The 15,160-nt window shown below is 39.7% G+C and overlaps 1 protein-coding gene across 13 annotated transcripts in view; it reads left to right on the plus strand.

Annotated features, from left to right (window-relative positions):
- The window catches only part of MAP7 (microtubule associated protein 7), a 167,315-nt gene that overhangs the window by 60,158 nt on the left and 91,997 nt on the right, over positions 1–15,160 (plus strand). The window contains exon 1 of one of the 13 annotated variants that reach the window (XM_044248147.1): positions 9,893–10,034. The exons of the other annotated variants lie outside the window; for them this stretch is intronic. Within the exon in view, the coding sequence (XP_044104082.1) occupies positions 10,013–10,034 (22 nt within the window). The 5' untranslated portion in view covers positions 9,893–10,012. Of the gene's footprint in view, positions 1–9,892; positions 10,035–15,160 lie in introns of those variants that run through there. 13 annotated transcript variants of the gene reach the window in all.

Below are 15,160 nucleotides of genomic sequence, written 5' to 3' on the forward strand. Positions count from 1 at the left end.
TTGTTTTTAATGTGACAGATTCCTTTTTCTCTCTAGACCATGAAAATAACACTGGGGTAGGAGTTTGTAGAACAGTAATCATAGATTCTGGTTTGCTTATTTGCTCACTAGTCCTAAGACCTCGACCTCCTCCTCTTCAGCTTCTTCCTTGTTAAAAATTAGGAAATAAATAAAGGGTGATCTTTAACAAAAATTCTATTTCTGAAATTCTATGATTTTATGAAATTCAGATTTTGTGATTAAGTTTTCAGGAAACCAGAAGAGTACCTAAAAATTTTCAAAGTCGCCAAATCTATTAGAATTTAGATCTAGGAAGCTACTTTCAAAAGTACATACTTCGGTGTCCCCATTTTACACTGAGATACCTGGAACATCTACAATGACAGAGTGATTATATTCTGTGCTATCTAATATATCGAATACAGTAGCTGCCAGCCACCCAAAGCTGTCGAGCACTTACTGAGTCACTAATGTGACTGAGGACTGCATTTTTTATTTAGTTAAGTTTAAATAGCCAGGTGTGGCTGCTGGCTTCTGCATTGGACAGTGCACTGGAGAGGGCAAACAACTCGCTCTGTATCACACAGGTACTAGTGGCAGAAGCTAAGAAGGTCTCTTTTGATAGTGCATACCAGGTTAACCCAGATTTATCCTAAACCTTGCATAATTTTTTTGACACTAAAACTTCTAGCATTGGGGCTCCTGGGTGGCTTAGTTGGTTAAGCGTCAGACTCTTGGATTTGGCTCAGGTCACCATCTCAGGGTTGTAGGATCAAGCCCCTCATCAGGCTCTGTGCTCACCAGTGAGTCTGCTTGTCCTTCTCCTTCTGTTCCAACCCCCGCTTCTGTGTGTGCTCTCATTCCCTCTATCTCTAAAATAAATAAATAAAAATATTTTTAAAAAACCTTCTAGCATATTAATTTTGTAGTAGATTATTTAAATTCCCAAAACTTCAACATGATGGTCTATAGCAATATGTTATTATACTTAAGAGAAAATTTAAAGGCCAATAACACATCGAGAAGGTTGATCTATTTTTAGAAGTTATTGTGACTGAGAGTAAAAACTCTCAAAGTAAAATTTGACTTCTTAGTCCATGGAACTATTATCAATACAAATGCTTTTATTGAAGAGTGTAAAATGCTACCGGTAACATATTTAAATGGTAATACTTTCTTCAAAAATTCTAATTCCCTTATAGATTCAGTTATACTACTAATGTTTACAACCTTTCCTAATGCAATACCAAGACTTTTGTTTGTTGGTAATGACAATATGCAGTGCAGTTAGCTAGTAATTCTCACTTTGCTGAGTCTGGAAATTGGTAGCTCCTTTAGGAAATTATTTTTGGTGCTTAGTATCAAAGCCTTAAAATTGTTCTTACCTTTGACCGAATAATTCCTCTTAAAATCTAATCTACACCTAAAGCTTTAAGTATAAAAATAGGGTGAAGAATTAGAATAAATTGGATGCTCAAGGAGATGAAAATAAGCATACTTGAAACATCAGTGAAGAGCTTTTTTTGACCTAGAAATAATTACTAGAATTTTATATTAAAATGCTCTATAGAAAGCAATATACACAGAATAATTTATGTAAAGTACAGAAAAACAGTGTGATCACAGCTCTACTTACCACAGTGACACAAATTTTACCTTCTGTTACCTCTTCCAAGTAGGAAGTCTTGATTCTTTTCCTCACACCTGTTTGGTCGTCTGTCAGCTTTGTCTCAATAAATGTTCAACCCATGCTGAGTGTCCCGTTTGATTCTGCCTTTCTGTCTCCCCCAAATCTAAGCTAGGACAAGCCCTGTCGATGCCACCTCCAAAGTGTGTCACCTCTGCCTCCTGATGGCCGGCTCCATTCCTGGTCCAAATCATAGGTGCTCTCGCTACATCAGTGACTGCGTTTGCATTGTGTACCACGAACCCCCCACCCCCAGCCAGGTTCTACACAGCAGCCAGAGCCACCTTTTAAATTTATGGACCACCTGGCACTCCTCTGCTTAAAACTTTTATGTGGCTGATGGCTTTTCATTGACCTTGGTAGAAAATCTGTATTACTATGGGTAGACAGTCCCCTACTTTTCTTCTTTCTCACCACATTGTCACCCAATTGACTTTCTTTTCATTCTCTTAATACTCATTGCTCACTCTGGCCTTAGGGCCTTTTCACCTCTGTACCAATCACTCCCTTTTTGTCTGAAACAGCCTCTTCTTGGCTTTTGGACTCAATTCAGCCTGCTTTGCTACTTCCTCAGGAAAGCCTTTCAGGACTCCCCACTACCTAACATCTCCTACTGTACCCCAAAGATTGTTTTCATAATGCTGATCTACAAGACCTAGTCTGTCATACGCAGTCTATCTACATCCACTGGATGGAAGAGTCTTGAAGGACACCTGGCACACAGCAGGCACTTGGCAAAGGAATGATCTAGTGACTGAAGACCTTCCATGTGTACAGCTGCAGTGAAAGGGACTCTCTTTGTTTCCCACCAAAGATGTAGAAGCTCCCCTCTAGGAACATATCCTCTACACATTGATGAGATCTATGGAACTCTGTGGGCGGCCTTGTTTACAACACTGAAAAATTGGAAACAACCTAAAGTTTGGGAATCTGCCACATAAACTGTGGTGTTTTCCTACAATTCAGTATTTTGTGATCATTAAGGATGCTTTAGAAACATAGCCGTTGATGCGGAAAGATGTCCAAAACATAAAACGTGTTCCAGAATTTCATATGAAGATCCCATTTTTTGTATTCTAGGTGTTAATATACATATTTTGAAAAAAATCTACAGGAACAGATACTGAAATATGTACAGGGATTATGCCTGAATTTTGAGAATGCAGCTTTTTTAAAGTTTTTGCTTATTTTTCCATTCTCTGCACTTACTATTTGTCTATTTTATTATCTTTTGACATATACACATACACCCCAGTACTGCTAAAAATGACCCCAGTACTGGAAGCCAGGTCATTGCCATGTAGTATGCTGCTGGAGCAACAGTTATGCATGGAGCCTTGCACGGGGTAGACGGGGGGTCTACTGACTCCCCTCTTCTTGCGGTAGCGCTGTCCGAGGAGTGTCAGCAGTGTGTTTGTGGCTTGGAAGAAGGACAGGCCCTTCCGTATGGGAGAACCAGGGTAGATTATGGGGGATGAAGGCATTTGCATTGGCCCTTGAAGTACGTAGAAGATTGACACATGGTTGAAGAGACCAACCCCATGGAGAGAAGAGCGGAAGCAGAAGAAGGGAAGGCTGGAAACAAGGAGAGGGAAGGCAGTCATGAGGCCTGTTAACGGAATAGCAAATGCAGCCATTCTCTAAAAACAGGGGGCTCTCTGGGGGAGTGTTGGGAAGCAGTTCCTGAAGAGTAGGGGAAACACCTTGCAGTGGCCTTCCTTTGGCAAGTAACTGGGAGACACGGTAGATGTTTGAGCAGGGAAATGATGGGCAAAGAGAGCTGGTTTTTCCGGCCCCCGATCTGACAGTTCCCAGGAATTGAAAGGGAAAGGCTGGCCTTGACGAGACCTGTCTGGATCCAGGCTGAAGGTGGGAACAAAGCCGTGAGGCTGGTTGAGCCCAGGCTTCTTGCCCAACGTGTCCCACAGGCTGCTAAGCCCAACTCTGTTTAAAAGGGGAAAAGCACACACTGCTTAAATGCTCTTATTTCCTAGTGACTTCCTGCGGAGTCCTAAATCTCTCCAGTCTGGCCGTGTGTGTAAATTAGGTTGTAAGATAAAAATTTGCACTTCGGACGTCCTCTTGACATCTTTACTTCTCTCCGTTCCCCCACTTCCTTATGGCATTGCTCCACACCGAGGACAGCATAATGTCTGGGGTGAGTGGGTGGAAAAGAAAAGTAAGAAAAATAGTCATAGGCTGGGGTATCCAAAAAAGGAAGCCTCGCGTTGTGGGGTTTTTAAAGTGCAAGATGTAAGGTGTTTAGTACAAGAGTTTCATACATATATGGACAATATATTTCAGTTCCCTGAAATAACAGAGACATTTCAGCCCCAAATTCAGAAGGTAAATACCTGAAATATTGCATTGGTTTTGGGTCAAAGAAATTAGTAAGTGTCCCTTTTGAAACCAGGTCAGTTTCCTTAACTTTATCTTGCCTTCTAACTCAGGACTCCAGCTGTCAGGCTCTCCCATTAATCCTCCATGTCCATGAAATCCCATCTGAAACACATTGTAATCACAGAAATTCACAACAAAAGATGTAGAGCTCAGATATTATTTCGTTACAAATCCCTCATGTGGAAGTGGACATGTAAACCTTTGAGAAGTCATGAAAATAAAACAACCTCCACCAAAAACAAACAAGCAAACCCCACTTGGAGAGATAGTAGCTACACAGAAATTCTTCTCCTTGAATGATGCAATTGACCCTTCCTAGCCGCTTCAGCCACAGTGATCCAGACTGGGCAACCTGCCTTTGCTGAAATGTTTAGTAAGGATTGTAGCTTCAAGTTTAAAAAAGAAAAAAAGTTTAAATAACTTCCATGTAGTTATCCCAAATCTACTGTGCCTCACAGCAGGTACCCCCAGAAAAGCTGGTTATAGCTGCTGTAATGACTCTAGTGGGGTAGGAAGAAAATTGAGACAGTTTAATCACCAGTGAAATGGAAAGGTATCCGTGCAAAATGAAAGTATCTCATGAGTTTGGTAAGATGTAGAGTTTTGGACATTACTGTGAAGTGCAGGCAGAAAGGAAACTTGTTGAGGGCAGTTCGAGGTCAGCGCTGAGGATTCCGGGGTTACGTGGATATGGATTTTGAGAAACGAACAAGCATGTTGTGCTTCTTTAAAGCAAACATCATTGTATGGAATACATTATTTACGGAACTGAGTGAATTTCTTGAATAATCAGCCTGTGTATCTTTTGTCACTGTCCAAGGTACTTTAAAAAGGAGGCTAAAAAAGCAGCATCTTCCTGGATTTTCCAGCATCTCAAAGATTGCTGCCTCTGGGGACTGTCTAAAGGGAAAAGAGAATGGAGTAAGATAACTTTGGGGATGGAGAGTAAAACAGAATGCTGAGTGCATTATAAAGGTTGAACATAAAAAAATCGCCTCCCAAAGCTACACTCAATACATTTTGAACACAACACAGAGGAAATGGAAGAATCAAGAATTAAGAGTAAGATGGGGATCTGGAGAAAAGGTGACAGCATGCAATATTGCTTGATTGACATTGGGATTAGAAGCAAGTTGCTATGGGATTTGAAGCAGTTCACAGGTCTTCGAGTAAGATCCACCTTGATCAGAATCAGTGTGTGGCAGGTGGTCTGAATGAACTCAGTCTTTTCATTATACATACCAAATAATAATTATGCACACTGAATAATAATTATGCATACCAAATCTGTATGGCTTTAGCTTTTAAGAACTTTAGCAGTAAAACGTAAATTCCTTTATAAGACAAATCTCTGCTTTTGCTTTTCCAAAACTATAAAGCATAAACAAAATCTTTCTTAGTATTTGCCTCTTAAGATAATAATAGCCATCATCCCAGCATTTTATATTAAACACTAAATTCTGTGCTTGATTCAGCAGCACATATACTAAACACTAAATTCTGCCAAACACCAGGAGATTTTAAACTGTACCATTTTGATGGCTATGATTATCAAATCTAGTATATGTGATTTTTTTTATGTAAAATATTTGAAAGTCTGCAGGAAAACATTTTAAATTCTTATAGACAGTGAGAATACTCTGTAAATACTGTGTTTTTGTAATCTGAGGGTTTAGCCTGTCCATGTTCTGTTAACTATTGGTAGAACAACTCAATCTTCATCTCTATATCTTGCTATATTCATTTATATATGTGTTATGATGGACAGACACCCACCCTTCTGACATTTTTTAAGGAGGGCAAACAGTGCTGGATCACACAATTGTCTATGGAAAAAAGCTTTGTAAAAAAATAAATAAAAATAAAAAGAATAAAGGCAGAAAAGCTACCAGATATCTCATGCAATCCTTGATGCAGTTTAAAATTCCCATGTTATAAGAACTGGTTTTTTCTGTAGCCAAAAGTTAAGAAGGAAAGCTAGGAAAGAACAAAGGGGAAGCAGGGTGCCCACTTTGCACATTTGGTGAGGGAGAAAATGCTAATGGGCAGGAGCTTCTTCCACACTTTACCACATCAAGACAAGGTGCTTTGTGTTGTTAAGGGTTATGGTAGGGACTCAGGTTGGACCAAGAACTGGTGAATCATCGTCTCTGCTCCAGAGCAGTTTTTGGGGGCCTCTGAGGGAAGCAGTGGGGGGGGTCAGTGAACGGAAAATGAGGAAGTAAACAAAAAGGAAAAGGCTGGATTCCTCAGATTTGTCCTAAACTCTTCTGTGAAGTTGATAATTCACCAACTGTGCCATTATAAAATAAAACTGTGCCCTGTTTTATATTAAGTATGCTATATACTAAGTATATATAGTATGTAATATATACTATACATACTATAATATAAATAACAAATATTAATTTCCCTTTAATGTTTCAGGATGTATTTATTACTTTTTGGAACTTCCTATATTTTAGAAGGGATTTCCCATTCCCTTAAATTTGAATTAGAACTGGCATTTGTGCCTTCCTCTGTTGACCGGTCTCCTGCTTCGAGGCAGTTTTGGGGTGTGGGGTGAGGAGCCAGCCCTCTTTCTCAGACAGCCAGCGGGCAGCTACAGCCTGAGGGGCTGCGTCACCAGTGGCGGCCCCTGCTCCACACGCTGGGGCATCCAGGGCTCCTCGAGCCACTTGTCATATAAAACCCTTTATTCTCTTTGCTCCCTTGTTAGCATTCAGCTGTTTTTTCTGGATGAATGCATCACCATTTAGTTACAAACTGTTGTTCCCAGGGGAAGAGTGGTGCAGTGTCTCCACACAATGTCACCTCCTGTCTTCGCCGCCTGCCTCCTCTCCTCGTGGTACCGGCTTTCCCATCAGCAGGCGACCCTGGCCTCGTGCTTCCTGGGTGCTCGGAAGCGAGAAGCCACCCACATGGGGTGCAGGGATTAGATCCTGCTGAGAGGCTTAGGAATCCGGTTCTACCTGTTCTCCCCTCTGGATAGCACAGGGTTAGGAAAATGGGCGTGACGACAGGGACGGTGTGAGATGAGACCAGTTTCTTAGTGTAAAGGCCCTTAGAATAATCTTGGACACATAATAAATGATGAGGAGGAGTTGTTTTTATTTGCTGTGGCCCCAGCGGAAGGAATCCGTGCTTCAGAAGGCAAATTTTTCTTCTGTTACCCCTTCTCCTTCCCACCAGCCATCTCAGATTCGGGCGCAGCTGACCACAGGGCGGGAGGGGGATGCGAGGGCGGGGACAGGCTCTCTGGATCATTGCTCAGGATGTGATGGGAAGCAGAGCCAGAAGAGGCCAAGGGGTGGGGGCAGCGTGTGCAACACTGATGGTGCAAGGAGAGCCAAGTTCAGGAAAGTGCCACTCACCACAGCCGTCTGCGGGGCTGGAGCGGAGACTGCCAGGTGGGCCCACAGCGGGTGATGCTGTGGGTCACAGAGAGCAGGACGTCCCTGCCAAGGGGGCTGGAGTTTATCCCAGGAAAACAGAGGCCCTCAAAGAATGGTCAAAGTATGAGTGTCAGAGCTATGTCAGTGACTGGTTTTGTGGGTCTAGACTTGGAAGGCCATCCGTAGACCAGTGAGGACACCCTCATGACAACTTCCTGCCCCCTCAAAACCGCTTATCTTCCATCAACTGGGAAACAGATAACCAAGCTAGTTAACATTTGATTCTGAAATATGAATTTCTAGATTGAGAGAGAGAACGAAAGGTTTTTTAAGTTTGCTGATAGGAACTGTGTTTTGTTTGTTTCATACATTCCTGGTTTCTGTCTTTGGTCTATTTAAATGAGCTGTCGGGTAATTTAGGATCTCAGTCTTAATATTAATGGAGCCCTACAAAAATATGACTATGGGATTAGGGAAATAAGTTGGTATTTTAGTAACCTGCCTCAAAAATTCCTAAAAGTCTACATCCTCTTTGGTTAGCACTTATTACTGTTTCATGAATTTGGTTGCTTTCATTGGGCTAAATTGAAGAATTCCTCCACTTCTTTCGACGTTCAGGCAGTATTTGAATATTAATCACACTCCAGCCATTGTTCCAAACTTGAGCCTGGAGAAGTTTGTAAGGCTTGGTTTATGACTTCCAAGTCCCAGCGTAGCGAACATGGACCTGCCTTTCCTGTGGCATCCATCCCATACCCCTCTAGCAGCATTAAGGTCTGCTGGAAAACAAAACAAAACACCAGTGCAACAGTTGAAAGACATGGGGGAAATGAACAAGACACGCAGCAGGAGAAGATGCCCTATATAGCATATCCCTACTGCACCAGCCCTTGCTTTCCGATTTGAAGCCAGCAGAGCTGTGATTTTTTTTTTTTTTTTTTTAACTAAGGTTAATTTTTAGCCCCCTCTATCCTCCCAGGGACATTTGACCATGTCTGAAGCCATTTTTTGATCATCTTAACTCTGGGTGGGGGTGCTGGTGGTGGTGGTGCCATCAGCATAGAGAATGTTCTAGAATCCTGCTAACTACCCTGTAATGTCCTACAGAGCTCCCTCCCTGTCCCCTGCCTAAAATGTCAGCAGTGCCAGGGTTGAGAAGACTTAACACTAGAGATGTTGTCTCTGCGGGCTACTTTTGAAAATGTAAGCAGCTGGTTGGGGAAGAAGATGACAGTCAGGCAGCTCTGGGGATGCCGGGTGGGGCCGGACTGCAGCTGGCATTCCACGAGCTCCTATTAAGTAGTCTTTCATCCTGAGGGCATTAAAAAGGTTGATTGCCAAGTCTGGTGGGTGCTTGACGCACAGGTATCTTAGAAATCCTATGTGTCTGGTTTTCTTAGTAGGTCAAATCCTACTCAGAAAGGCTTTAAAGGTTTTATTTTATCCTAAAAATCATATTTCTTTCTTCAGATTAGGCTGATTGCTCACCCAAACTCATTAACTTAATTGGTTTTAATGGAAGTATCCTGGCCCCTATGCGTTTAAATTGTATAGCGGCCCAGCAAGGACGTGACAGGATCCTTTTTCCTCAGTTTCCCCTCCGTGCCCTTAGACAAAAGCCATTCTAAGGATAAAACTAAGGTAAAATTACGATTGAAATGTTGAGTTCAAAGTCTACAGTGTAATTTATCACCAGCTTAAAAAAAAAAAAAAATCAGTATAGGTCCCCAGAATTTATCCAGAAATCATTTCTCAGACTTCGGTATTTACGTTCATTGGTTGTTCCTCTCCTCTGGGAAGACCTTCAGAATTTCCAAACCTTGCTGAACCAAGCCAGCCTTTTGGAACCTCCTAAAGAGCCGCAAAACTTCATTTCATGCAGTTTTTCAGCAGCTCCATGTCTGTCCTCAGTGACGGGAGAAAAAGAACAGAGGTCTCTCTGCTTGACTGATCCTAAATGATTGCCTTTTGCAGATGCTTTTGGTATGGGAACAAAATCAGCCATAATCTTCAGGGTTTTCAACGTCATTTTGAATACATCAGGAAACCAAAAGGCAGAAGAGTCTGTGAAAAAAAAACAAATTTTTTTAGATGGTTTTAGAAAAGAATTAAGTTTGTAATGACGTGTTTAATGTACATCGGGGTTGGGGCCCCAGCTGAGTTTGAATACCTGAGCTTGAACTGATGTTTAGCAAGCATTTCTTATCCGGGGAAGGCCTCCCCTACTCCCAGCCCACACCCATTTGAGCTTCACTGGCTCTTTTGAACTGAAGCTATTCTCACTTTTTACTTGGTTCAGTGAACAAGGTTACTGTTTAAAAACAGTGGCTGGGGAGTTGCAGTTCTCACTGCCCTCATGCCCCTGGCCCCCAGCCCCGGGTGTACCTCAAGCTGTGTGAGGCCAAATACTTAGGACGATTAAAAGGGCCCTTCACTGATTATTTGGTGTTTGCCTGGCGCAGAAACTCCAAGCAAGAAGGGGGAGTCATGCAGATATGTTGCAGCCTATTCAAGAAAGAAGGATTTTAGGATGGAAAACACTGAGCCGGACTGTAAGTTCTTGGACTCAACATGTGTTTTTACACTCTGAATAAGGAAATTCGGGAATCAGGCAATCTCTAAACCAGTTTTTAATGCTTAAAACAAGCCAAAGTACACACCAGAAAATCTTTTAATTGTTTTGTCTTTGGGGGAAAAAACACCTGACTGGTTTTAATGTTCTTAGTAAAAGGAGTGGGAAGTGTAATTAAATGGAATGAGCTCTGTTATGTTCTATAGATGATGGATTTGAGTACTGTCTTCGTTTACCCTGGAGCCACGTGACAGCGTCTGTGAAAATTGTAGGCAGACTATCATTGTTCTCTGTTTTCCGTGTTCCTACTTTTTTCTCTTTGGGGAAGAACCAAAATGAAGGTGCTAACAACACCTAGGGTCTCCTTCAAGTGCTGGATGTAGGCTGGAGCAAGCTACACATTCATTTGTGCTGCTGTCCAAAGAAAATTTTGGTACATGATTTATTGTTGATTCTTTTAAAATATTTGACATTTTGTTTGTTTTTTAAATAATCTCTACACCCAATGTGGGGCTCGAACTCACAACCCCAAGATCAAGTCGTACGCTCTACCAGCTGAGCCAACCAGGTGTCCCTGGTGATTTCTTAGTGCTCTTAATATTTGTATCTGGACCGGATCAGGAGAATTTGGGGAAATGATTGCTTTCCTATTTAGAGGGGTATATTTGGGAAGTGTTGTTTTTTACCCTGCTTAAAAAGTCCTACTTCTCTTGTCTGCCTCCTGGTTTCTTAGTTTTTTAATCAAGAAGTGCCTGTATTTTCTTAGATTTCTCCTCACCAGAATGCTTTCATTTTCGTGGCATATAAACAGTGAATCACGTGGGCCTTACAGAGAAAAGCACAGGCACTGGAATCTTACATACTGCATTTTGGAGTTATTTTTATCTCCTTATTTTCTTCTCTAGAGATGTCTTTATGTAGCTTTTTTATCCAGTTTAATTCTTAAGAGTAGTAAAGATTCCTTATTCAGTAAGTTATTTGTTCTCATAAAATACTATGGATCTTCATTTTCATAGGTAATATTTGCAAATTTTATAATAAAAACACATCTGATCTAGGAAAGAAATGTTGCATATAATGTCAGGACCCAGTAACCATTAGGAGATGGATTGCAGTGTGACTAAATGGTTTGCTTTTGTTATTTTAGGATTATAAAATAAGGAATCAGAATAGCATATTAGACAGGTCTTTGGAACTGGATCTGACTTTTCCTTATAGCTCTGTGATGTCAGACAAGTTATTTATAGTCTATAAGTGTACTGGTATCATTATTCTACAATGGGAGTAATTGCTAATTTGCAGGATTGCATGTACTTGAAAGAAGTAGTAAAATGCCTTACTTAATACCCAGTTTTCCAGAGAAAAAAAATCAGCGTTATTAATGTATTAACTCATTTTCAGTTCTGTTAACTCGCTTTCCAATTTATTTTGTGCTTAATGATGCTATTTTACGGTGCCCTACCTTTCTGTGTGGAAAGCATATTTACATATAGTACTCAAGTCTTGGGATTAGACACAGCTGCATATCTAATAAGCAGTGGTTTTCATAATGAATTATTTAAATGTGATAGAATAAGATTGCTTCAGTCAAATGAAGTACAGGTTACTCAGTAAGAAAATTGGATCCTTGTCTCTGTACACTTCAGGTGTCCTCCCCTCTGCCCATTCATAGAAGCCCGTACAGCTGTGGGTGGAGAACCACTGCTGTAATAATGTTTACTGTCTGTTTTCCCACGCTACAATGTATGCTTGTTGACAGCAGGGAATTTTGTCTGTATTGTTCACTGCTGTATCCAAGCACCTACAGACAGTGCCTGCCAAGTGGTAGGCACCCAGTCAGTTTACAAATTAATGTGTCGGTGCCTAGTCTTCAGTAGGGCCATACCTACTCTTTATAAAACACACAAAATAACAAACGACAATACAGTTTTATATATAAAATAAAGCGTCTCACTGCATGAGAACCTAATGATTATTTCTGCAGTTGATAAAGCACTAGAGGTTGGTTCCAACTTTTGGAAGAAAAGAAGAAGTCAGCAGGAAATGTTACTGTCTTCTGTTACAGATGATTAACTGTGTGCCAAGCAGAACAGAAAGGCAAAAGAGTTTACTTCTTTTGTGAAGAATTATTAAAGGAAGGACTCTCATGAAATAATTTCAATAATAAAATGCCAGGCCGCAGGCCAGATAAGCTCCTTCTTCCTCCAAACCCTGGGGGAGGTCCCTGGTGTGTTCTGCAGGGCAGCCCCTTCCACACACTCAGTGACGATCCACACCGCTTGGTAAACTCATCCTCCTTCACCAGGAGTTTTATGTTGTCGTATTTTTTAAAAGCTAAAAATTATGTTAAATGGGGCTTTGGAAAAACGCTAGGCATTCTCGAAGTTATGTTGAATCTCTCCTCTCAAGAAGATAAAATGTTGCACTTGAGAGTCAAAAAACCAGATTTCCACGCTAACCTCTAAAACTCCCTGTGTGACCACAAGCAAATCCCATTTAACCTCCCAAGCCTCCCTGTCCCCTACCCTAGCAACAGTCATGCCTGCCCTAGTCAACATGGGCAAGTAAGTTTATACCCAAGAAGTGATTTATAATCCATAAAACAAGTTATACAGTGGTACTTAAAGATATACTAAAAAAACAAAGCAGGCTATTTCCTTAAATGAAAAATTTATTTACTTTATGACTGTGTATATAGTCTGTATTTGTCAAAGTATCATTAATTAGGGGAGGAAAACCCCATCAAGAGTAAGAAGACCAAAGTATAGTTTTTAATGCCATATATATATATATATATATATATATATACATTTTTTGAAATTTAGAAAACACTGTAGCATAGTGGTTAAGATACTAGATTTTAAAGTCAAACTGATGTTGATTTTACCCATGATTTAGCCATATATGTTGGACAAACTTCTTAACTTTTTGAGCTTTGACTTTTGTCTCTGTATAGTGGGGAACGTATTACCTAAATGTAGGCTTACTGTGAGGAATAAATTAAATAGGAGACAAAGTTCTTAAAGCATCTAGTACAGTCTAGAACACATTAGAGATTCAGTAAATGGTGATTGTGTTTGTATAGTTATTATTTTTAAATTCTCTATAAACATGAATATATTACTTGCCTTTTAAATCATATAGTACTAGAAGTTTTAAAATATATTAGTTAGCCACTATTACTCTGTGTAAAAATCTGGTAGAGTCTCTGATTTTACATGACTTTTACTTTTCTGGGTCTAAGGATATTTAGATTAAGTGGTCTTTGAAACAAACATCAATACAATTAAAGTTTCCAAATACTATCATTCACTCACCTGAACCTCCCGAGATCACAAAGTATGTTAAGTGGGGTTTAACTTATCACTCCATAGCAAAACAAGCAGGTGTTCTAAGAGAAGAGCTTGGGCAGGGGTGTTTCAGGGGCAGAAGTTAAGAATTCTCTTTCTTGAGAAATGCATGTTGCCTGTGAATCTTGTATGCTGTACAGCCAGAGTTTCTCAAGTTTAAACGTAAGAATCTGCTGGATATGTTCTAGAAGTGAAATAGCATGGAAGGCCAGGGAAGACTGTAATCAACAAGAAGGGCATCAAGGTAGAAATGCATGTTGTCACACAACCTAAAGATGTTAGAGTTCCAGGATGGAGCTCGCATAGTCTAAAATGCACATCACAGGGACACCTAGGTGTCTCTGTCATTTGAGCATCCAACTCTTGATTTCGACTTAGGTCATGAGCTCAGGGATGTAAGATTGAGCCCAGGGCCAGGCTCCACACTCGGGGGAATCTGCATGAGATCCAGTCTTCCTCCCCCCGCCCCTGCCTCTTCCCCTACTCTCTCTCTCATTCTCTCCCTAGTAAATAAATAAATCTTTTAAAAAAATAAATAAAATGCACGTCATATTAAAAGTCATCAATCCTTTCTTGGAGCATTTCACTGAGTCATTGTCTGGTGAATATTCTTTGAATTGAAGTTTTAGTACCGAATTGCAAGCATTTGTATACTATCTTGACAATATAATTTACTTTTCTTATCAGAACCTCAAGGTAACCTGAAACAGATAAATTTCAATTGAACTATAAACTAATTTCAAAACTTGGGTCAAATTTTTAACATAGGGGACTCCTCCATTAGAAAACTTTTTTTCTACAAGATCTGTTCTATTTTAAAAGATTATGCCATAATCTGTTTCTGGATTATAATCTGTTAGGTAATGTAAATAAATTTTTAGTATTTTATCACAGAATAAAATAATGTTGCTTGAGCAGCAAGTAACATGTGATGAAAGACCAAAAAGGTAAAGTTAATATTTAAGCTTTCCATTTACTTAATCTGGTATTAGCAATGCAAAGTTGTCTTGTTTTTCTCTAACACAAGAGTAATAAAGTACTGTCAAAGATTTAACATTTTTATAAAACACTTTATTAAAAATTCTTCAAATATTTTAATATTTGAATTTGAATAAAAATTCTTAGAATATTTTCTGGTAATCAAAATACATAATTTAGATATATAAATATTTAAGTTTAATGTCTTTATAATTAAATGCTATCAATAATAGCAAACAGTTAATGGTCAAAGTAAAAAATAAAACAAGTGTCAATCAAGAATTTTAGTTAGATTAAAAAAATTATCAAGAACTAAGTGAGAGCTGTTTAACCTACGTGAATTCTATCTGTACATATGTTAGAGTTCTCTTAGTTCTCAAATACATATTTCTTAAGCATTCTTAAGTACATTCTTAAATATTTATGTATTTTTTAAAAAGTATTTTTGCAGGTATATAGTGGGTATTAGGAATAAGATGGGGCCCTTGTACTAAAGTAGCTCTCAGTTGTGTTTATTTTGGATGGTGTTTTAGATTCCTCATATAAATTATAAGGTCTGTAACCAATTGCAATAGAGTTAACTAAAATCCTGCTGTGGGAACCTAAGAAATACACACACCTGAGAATACATGAAATGGAAATGATGTGATTCATCCAGTCTAGGGAAAGGCTGTGTTTTTCAGGAACTGTTGAAACAATTGTGCTGAAGGCTTAAAGCAGGTTTTTTTTTTCCCTTCAGTTTTGAGATGGATCTTGGATTTTGCTTTATTGACCTATA

The sequence above is a fragment of the Neovison vison genome, chromosome 1, assembly GCF_020171115.1.
Source record: "Neovison vison isolate M4711 chromosome 1, ASM_NN_V1, whole genome shotgun sequence".
Lineage (NCBI taxonomy): Eukaryota > Metazoa > Chordata > Mammalia > Carnivora > Mustelidae > Neogale > Neogale vison.